The 9,232-nt window shown below is 38.0% G+C and overlaps 1 protein-coding gene across 3 annotated transcripts in view; it reads right to left on the bottom strand.

Moving 5' to 3' along the window:
* Window positions 1-1,216: 1,216 nt before the first annotated feature.
* Window positions 1,217-9,232, bottom strand: part of ROCK1 (Rho associated coiled-coil containing protein kinase 1) — an 87,384-nt gene continuing 79,368 nt past the window's right edge. For all 3 annotated transcript variants that reach the window (XM_080339207.1, XM_080339208.1, XM_080339206.1), the window contains 4 exons: window positions 8,696-8,774; window positions 8,316-8,577; window positions 7,346-7,553; window positions 1,217-2,681 (listed from right to left, as the gene is read on the bottom strand). In XM_080339207.1, coding sequence (XP_080195333.1) covers window positions 2,678-2,681; window positions 7,346-7,553; window positions 8,316-8,577; window positions 8,696-8,774 — 553 coding nt within the window. In that variant the 3' untranslated portion in view covers window positions 1,217-2,677. The remainder of the gene's footprint in view (window positions 2,682-7,345; window positions 7,554-8,315; window positions 8,578-8,695; window positions 8,775-9,232) is intronic.

The raw sequence follows: 9,232 nt of genomic DNA, 5'->3' as shown, positions 1-9,232 counted from the left end.
ACACTTCATTATGCCTGCTGCTTCCTTCCCAAGCAAAGTCGGCATTTTAAAAGATTAGCAGAATTTCAGTATTGCTACAAAGCTATGGAAATTATATTATGTGTCAATCTGTAGAGTTAGTGCATTTTTTCCACAATCTTTCCCTCTTTCCCTTAGTCATTATCCATAACAGTTTTTATGCAATTTTTCAGATTAATAAAATATGCAACTACAAGATATGACTTTTTTTTTTATTCGGAAATTATTCAAGCAAGAATTTTTGAGTCTGTAGAGGTGCCCAGTTACACATAAACGAAAGCAGAAAAGCAATCAAACAGCTGATCTGGGTCTGGAGAATGACATGACCATAGGCCTTTTCTACTACTCTAAATTTACTATAATTATGTATTTCAGTAAGACACATTCAATTGTATTACTATATTACTTCCCCTCTGGGTATGTGATAGATCAAAGCAGGTCATAATTATCCCTTGTATTGCTTTGCAAGCTGACAGTCAAGGTGATGGGTGATCTGGAAGGTGGTCTCCAGTGTTCTCCATCCACAGCTTGGAAAATTGCTGACATTTCTGATACAGAAAGTTCAACATAGAGGAAGGAACTTTCTGAAATTACCATGTCACCTGCTTCTATTTATCTATACTTCCCAGCTCTGTGACCTTCAAAGGACATAGCAGTCATTCGCATGTAATTTGTCCTTACTGTGCCATGGTTCTAGAGGCCTTGGTGGATTACCTGGGGAGATTTATGGACAGCCAGCTTCATGGGATGCACAGGCTGGTCAAAAAAAGCCAACCAAACAAAAAAACCCCACCAACAAAAACCACCTCACAGGTTTTTGTGTTTTGAACAGAGTTCCTCCGCCCAAGTGAGATTTCTGCAGCTGCAAAAACCTGCAACATGAGGATGAAGCAATCATGAGGCAAAAATCAGGGTGGCGATTGAATAATAAATATAAATTAGGCTACTACAGCAAGCCATGAGAGCAAGGGAATGAAAAAAAATATTTAATATAGTATTTACTTATTTATGTAGAATAGTAAAAAAAATGTTCAAGAGTCCCCTACGTGTTATGTTGCAAATGTACCTTGTACTAGAAGCTGTTGCAATGTCTCAATGCTTAGAAAGGTGTATAAGCTGCAGTCAGGAGAAAACAACATGCCAGTCATTTTCAAAAGGGTCTTTCCATAAATTACTTTATTTCTCATTAAATGAGCACAGAGTCATTAACCATATTAATAACAGATATGTTTATTATTACATATCCATCAGTGCGGCTTTCAATACCACTTGAAACATGCAAATCGTCCTAAGGACGAATCAGTTTTCCAGTGCTTCTTATTTAATACACAACTGCAAAGCCATTATAAATTACTGAGGAGGTATTTGGTTAAGAAATAAAATAAAACAAAACCATACTGCCATACCATGAATGTATTCCTGCTACAAAGCAAGAGTCTGACAGCATTTACTGAAATTCCTGAATTACCCAGAGCTTCTGCATTATATGCCTTTTGTTTTCTTTTGCATTGCCTACACATCTCTTGGCTTAAGAACCAGAATCAGTCTTTCTTTGTAAGAGGAATTCTCATTCAAAGATTGTACTTAATTTAGAAAATATATCTAGCATCTACAATACTTCAACCAATTGAAATTCAGTAAAAACCACTGATATGCAGTAGTTTTTGAGAGGTTTCCTTTGTTTAGTTTTAGATTTCTACATTTATTGACATGGCAATAATACAATTATCTCAAATTAAGGCACTAAAAGGACAATGTAAAACCCAGTAAAAGTGTTCTAAGAATAATTTACATTTCAAACAGTGCATATATTTCTTAAATGTTTGTTAACTTAATGTATGTTATCACTTAAAATTGTAAGGCAATACATTACATAGTTATAGAAATGATGTACCCCAAAATACGCTTCCAAACTTGGTGGTTCTTTTTACTGTTAGTTTCTAATGCCTCTAATAGTAAAATAATTCAGTATGGCTTGGCAAAAATGCATAGATTAAAGGCAATTACTTGTTTCCCCCCTTTACAAACCTGCTGAATCAGTATTCTGTAAAGCATAATGTAAAATATTTAACACTTTGATCCATTCCATAGTGGGTGGTTAGCATTGAGGCTGTTAAGAACTCTGCAGTGAAGGCACTGAAGTTCAAGTGATAAGGCTTCATTTTTAAGCTAGTTCTGCAGTCTTCAAGAGCACAACTTGGAGTCTTGAAAGCAATTGCAGTCCTTCTCATTGAGAAACCCTCCTCTACTCCATTTCATATGCTCGTCTTGACATAAATATCCCCTTCACGGGGTAAATAGTCCTTGTCTTTCACTGATACGAAGAAAGTTGGCTTTCATCATGATTGACAGGCTTTTTTTTTTTAATCCAAAAAGGCAGCACCTTTTTTTATACACCTAGCTAAGCTTTATTTGCTTTAACTTGCATTACATAGTAATAATTAATCTAATCTACCTTTAGGCAAACCCGCAATTAAACACCCTCAGCGTGCTTTTGTGCCAAAGCAAGGAGGAGACAGTAATAGCAATCTTAACCCTGAAGCCTGTGATAGTTATGTTGAAAGGAACAACAGCCCGTCTGCACTGCTCTGTGTGGTTAAAAAAAGCCCTGTTTCTCAGACCGCATCCCATGACATTCCATTAAGCACTGTACATGTGGTTAGCTGGAACAAAGAAGAAAACAGACAATTAATAACAAATATAAAAAATCAGCTTCGTAACACTAGAGCATGTTTGCCAAGAGCTTCAGTGAAGAAAATGCTTTATTTTACATTAAAAAAAAAAAAAAAAAGTTGACATGGTACAATACTAAGATCATACCTAAACAGTCTTCCACAAACTGTTCTTAATTTCAAACAACATTAAATGAACACAGAGATCAGACAGATGATAATATTACTGCAGCTGTACAAGTAAACAATTGTGGGTGTATTCACGGCAAATGCAAGGTGACCCTCTCACTTGCAGGACAAGAATAGGCTCTCTGTAGGTCCAAGAGCACGCACATGCAGTTGCCAGAGCTCATCTGATGCAGGTTTTTCTGCTCGTAAACATGCATTAACTTGATCAGGTGCCCAAGTCCAAATATATTAAAACAAAACACCTCAACTGTGCTGATACGATGTGTATAAATTAGCATACTATAAACTATGAAGTGTAGATTAAGAGCCAGAAGCATTACTGCAAATACTAGCAAGTTCACCATGAAGTTCTGATTCATCTTCATTTATGATGAGTTACTGAAATGAGGAACAGAACTTAAGATGAACTTATACATGAAGCTCCTTTTAATGTGTCCAATACACCACTCTATGAAGCCAGTGATGTGCTGCCTACCAACTGCAAACGTGGATCAGACCCTAAGTGAAGTGTACCAAAAATGTCTATAGCATGTATTAAAGTCCGTTATCCGTTTGACAAAACAGTGAATGTCTGCTTACATGGTAGGACTCCATCACTGAGGTGAAGTTCTGCTGTACTGTCTGACAAAAGAACAATTTTCAGACACTTACTAAAAGCTAAACATGTATATCCCATATCCCACTGCTTCTCTTAGTCCCACATCTAGGTAAAGAGGTCAAGATGAGAACATCAGGGTGCAACGTCTTGAGTTCACAGAAGCTGACCTAACAATTTGCTGTCTCCTGAACGGGAAAGGGCCCACTGCTCTTCCCTCCACTTCCTCACCTTCCTGACCCCAGGGGAGCACCCTCCTACTTACCTGTCCTCAGTTTTGGCCATCACTGCACTTCTCTGCAGGCTGATCCACTCACTAGCTCAGCAAAATTAGTCTACATTTTTTTGACAGCTTGGATACTAAATTGTGGACCTTCACGGAAGAGTCCAAAATGGATCATTTCAAGCACTTACCCAGGATCAAAGGACAGAAGGAGCAGGAAAGGAAGACACAGAGGGAAAATCCTCCCATTTAAGTAGCAACAGGTTGTCAGATTAGCTCAGCTACTGTGCAATTACCAGTTAAGTGTTCAGTATGTAAGATCCATTGTAAATTTATTTAATAATCTAAAGTTTAACATCTGGTACATCAGAAGTGAATTTTCCTAAAATAAATCCAATGCTTCTTCTGTCTAAACATACAGGATGGGCATGTGATATCAGGGCACAGGTTGGCCATACTATGTCACAGCAGTACATGTTTACTTCATAGCCACAACTACCATCAAATTTGTCTGAGAAAGTCACAAAATGTCCACAGTAGTAGAATAGCCTGAAAGAGAGGTTTCTATCTGACTTTTTTCTGATGCTTATTTGCTCAGTGTTACTCAAAACCTTCTAATCGTTCACTTGTAATGGTCTGCAGGTGCCACACAAGCCCCCCTACATTCCAGTCAACCCAGTGGCAGTGGTCTGATGGGGACGGAGTGCATCACAAAGCTGCCCAAGCAGTTCCTCAAGCATCAGCAAGGCGTGGGGGCTGCACCTGCCTCCTGCATGTGTCTCCATGCAGCACCACAGGCCAGCAGCACGCACATACCTAGCACTCTGCTGGTCAAGTACTGTGCCTCTCTAAACGGCTTAAGCTCAGTATGCTTCTTCCTCCATACTCGGTGCCTACAATATGCAGCAGTAAAACTGAGTTGCTGTAATTTAATTATATGTTCTAAGAAGTGATGTCAGTATTAAACATCATTAAGAAGCAAGATTTCTAAGGTCAATTATCAATTATGTCATCAAACTCACTGCTGGATTTGGGCTCAGTCTAGAAGAGTAATTTAAATGTTAACTGATTCACACCACAGTCTGTTAGAAAAATTCAAGGAGTTAAAAGAGATAAGATACCACATGGGTATTAACTTCTGAATAGCCAGAGAACTGCATTTCTTCCCAAGCACCTGGAAGATCCCACTGGGTGATGGAGAAAGGTGTGAACAGAGGCTGTACACAAAGGCAGATGGAGAAAATGCAAGGCTGCAGTATCCTGAACAGCTGAGCAGACCTTGTACTTCACTAGTGCACAAGACTGTCTTCACCCTTCACGCCTTCCATTCTTGAGACCAATTTGGTGCTTTCTGTACTCTTCCATGAACCATTGCAACTTTCTAAGCCAACAGAAAACCACATGCTTTTCTTCTGTGGGGTTAGGGTTGGAGTTTTCTTGTTGTTATGCTTTAGGGTTTTTTAGCTTTTCTTTAGTGAAAACATTCCTGGATTATTTCTCTGCTTGAAAACAGATCAGTTTATTGTGTTAATCTGTGAAGCATGAGCTGACACAGGATAAAGTGCAGGAATGTGCACTTCTCCTCCTGGTGCTGGTAAGCTCTTATGCTCATTGTATCTCTATGACCTTAAAAAAAAGAGCTTTAAAGATGGTGTTTCTCATTTTTTAAAAAAGTTCCAGCTCACTACTTGAGTATTTCTATGATTCTCTAACACTCTCACACAACAGATGTCAATAGGATTAATAACAGAAATTGTCTGAATAATCTCCCAAAACAGACCCATTCCATAATTTTCAAATATGTAAATCTGTACGTTCTATAAAAGGTGAGCTGCAAACTAGTTCTTGCTAAAGGCAACCTCAAACCAGCACTCTATTAAGACAGAATGAAAAAGAATCAATGAATTGACTTAAGAAAATGGATTTGCTCCCATAAAAGATTGTGCATGAAAGCTTCTGTGCTTTTCCAATTAGCTCTAAAGTGGCTAGAAAAAAGTTAAGATCTTGAAATGAAAAACCTGAGAAATTACATTGTTATGCTGAAAAAAAATCTGTTGAAAAGCTAACAGCTATGAGACATCTGAATACCAGAGCTGTTTTGCCTATAGCAGGTTTTTAACCTCCCCACACTTTTTTTAAATTCTATGTGCATGCACATGCAAATTCCCCTTTCACACCCTAGCATGGGGTATATTACAGTAACTGCAGTAAAGCTCAAAAATTGCAAACAAATATTACAACAGAACTTAATAAAAATCTAGTTAACTACAGCTACCGGAGGACCCCACAAGGACAAATGGAAAGGAAAGCATACTCAGAATATACAAACAATCTTTGGAAAAGAAAATAAAGTCTACAACTCTAAATATCTAAATGTGAAATAAAGCAGCATGCACTGTCTTTACAAAGTGAAGTCTACACAGTTAACGTTTGGCAGGGCAGAGGGAAGCATCTGCACACTCAGTAACAGAGGACGATTTCTAAAATGTACAATCAGGACTATGATCTCCCAAGTGGTGTTTTAGATTGTTCCAATTAATACAGCTTAAAGATGCCTGTAAACAATGCATTAAAATAATTCTTTCCAACCTCATTGGCTCATTGGTTTTGGGAGAGTTGGTTGTTTTGGGGTTTTTTTACTGTCCAAGAATACTACCCCATCAAAAGATTCTCAGTTAATTTAACATGTCTTTTGCTAAAACAATGTTGACCAGCACTATTTCACATTTTTAAAACTCTTTTAAAACTGTATTAATTAATTTTACATTACCAGTTCTGGGGTTTTTTTCCACAACTGATGGTGGGATGACCATTTGGTATCAAAATCATTCTACCTAGTCCTTTTAAGTATCAACATGATATGCTTTTTTTTTCAACTCTTCATGGAAGGAATGTTTGCAGGACATTTATTTTGGTAGCACTGCCAATCTAGGAAAACTCTTGCCCTACTGAGACATCAGTTTCCAATTTATACTGTCAACCCACTTTGTTATTTTGGGGGAAAGCACCATGCCTACTGTATGAGAAAACTAACACTCATTAAAAATCAGCTTACAGTAGCCTAGCACTGAAAAGTGTACTTCAAATCTTGCCCTGGTTAATACACAGGGTCACAAACAGGTTACAAAAATAACTGCTGTGATAGGAGAAGACAGGGAGTAAGTAAGCAGGGGGAAAGAATGGAATTGATACTTAAACTGCTTCACACCAAAAGAAATAACATAAAACCAAACTGAGAATGAGTTTCTCATTTCACCCCCATTTGCTGAAGACTTTTAGCTAACACAAGCTCTATGAGTCAATGCATGAATGACTGTGTGGATCAGCCTTGCAGTTAAAAGTCATCACTGATGTATCTAGTGAGCCTTGCCTTTAAACAGGAAAAAATGCAACCAGCCCCCTCACATGCACTGGCAGGCCAGGCACTGCCATTCCTGCAGTACCTTCCTGGATCCAAAGAACCTCTAAATTTGCCACAGTAGCAGGAGGATTCTGCCTGTTCCTTCCTTTAGGATTTGACCAAAGATTTAGGTCAGCAGTTCAACATCATAACTATGAAATTATTTTACAATTTCACATTATATAAGATTCATAAAGAGTTAGGTTTTTTTAGTTAAAAAAAGAGATGCAGCTTTTGTAGTTTCTCACCTAGTTTTTCCAGAAGTATTTTTAACAACTTTTCTGAATGACTGATTTGCTGAGGATCTCGTAGACATAGTTCTAGGAGAAGCACGAACAAAAGTAGACGGTGGTGTTTTCGGGATCTTCTTTACTAAATGAGTTACCCACTTCTTCTGTTCATCTTGACAGGATGCCAATAACAACATATCTCTTGCTGAAGTTACATCATAACTCACTAAAAGGAGGAAGATGATTCAGTGAAAACTAGGACTTCTTATCAAAATAAGAATTACGACATAGCAGGTGTGCCACTGGAAAGAACAATGACACCTATATCTGTACTTGTATGGGAATTATTTATGTATTTTTGCAAGACAAACAGCAGGAGAAATTATGAATAGTTTCTTTCAATATTTGTCACTGCATTAAGATTCTTGATTCTAACATTAATATTCAAGAAATGAGAAAACTTACACTAATCGCAGTCTTAATAAGCTGGAAAGTTGCGTGGCTGCCTTATGCCTGAATTCTACAGTACACACCCCAAATATTCTGCTTCACGGGAACACAGAGAGGAAACCTTTACTGCAATCCATGAAGTGCCTGAAGAACCACTCTGCAAGGTCTTAGCGCAGCTTGGTGACGTGGCCAGTGCACTGTCCTTAACGCGGGCCACGTGTAAGAGAGAATGGTCTGGGAAGCAAAGAGCTGTTCAGTGCTTGGGCACAAACCTCTAGGGACCCTTGTGCTCTCAGGGCCCTCAGCAGAACCACATCAGTCACACCACCAAAGGCCTCTCTACGGAGGCTTGCCACAACTGCCTGTTCATAAGCAGTGTTAACAATCTGTTATTTTAACAGCACCTTTAACATCTAAAAATCATAAAACTAAAGAGTATAAAACTTTTAAACTGAAGTGCTTTTATTTGCCTCTGATAGCTCAGCAGGTCTGGCTAAACATGCAAAGAACATAGAACGCAAAAAAAGCATGAGCATACCTTTGCATGGTGCAATTAATTCCTCCTTTTTATCCAAGTGGTCTCTGTGGCACTTCACGTGGCATCTTCGACATTCTAGGGCAGCAGGGGGTTTAAAGACATGCCAAAGAGGTTTGGCACAGGCCTCACAGTTGGCTGGAAAGTGGTATAATGTTGGAATAAATTCATGGCCCTTGTGGTTTAGAAAATTTGTCTTCTCTGTGGGTTGTACTGGTTCTACCTCCAAATCCTTCCTGCATTCCCCCTCATTAGCATAGAGAATCTGAAAAAGAATACTGCTGTGTTATTGCTGAAGCACTACGTATTTTTATACACTTTTCAAAGAAGCCACCAAACTTTTTCACAGAATTAAGTAGAAATGAGAATACACTTCTTTTTACCTGGAATATTTTAGGAATTTCTTCAGTTTCAGCTCTATATACATCTCCTTGAGTTACAGGCCGGACATGGAAGAGCTTACTAGATTAGAAGAAATATTAATCAAAAAATGCTGAAACACTATATATGTTTTTTAAGTAGTTATCAAAGTGCTTTGAAGTTCTTATAAATCTTATTTATGCAAGCAATACAATATACTTCAAGGCTGCAATGATTTTAGGAATGCATTCATGAACAGTATAGATCTTGTCCATCCAAGTAAGACCAAAACATTTCATAGCATGGAAAGAAGGTTATCTTACAATGGGCTCAAGATTCATTGTGGCAAATTTACCTGTGAAAAAGGCTTTCAAATTCTTCCTCAAAACACCAGGAGGTCTAACTGATTATTACTAGAAAAGCTGATTGATAACCCTGAATGGAAATAATCATATGAAGTATAGTACTACTCACTATGTTTTTTACTAAATCATGTTATCAGTTGATAAGCAATCAATGCCAGATCATCACAAAAGGGAATCTGGGGCACCAGCTGTTGA

This window comes from Nesoenas mayeri (genome assembly GCF_963082525.1).
Source record: "Nesoenas mayeri genome assembly, chromosome: 2".
Lineage (NCBI taxonomy): Eukaryota > Metazoa > Chordata > Aves > Columbiformes > Columbidae > Nesoenas > Nesoenas mayeri.
Note: the sequence above shows the minus strand (reverse complement) of the source record. Positions and strands in the feature narration are given on the sequence as shown.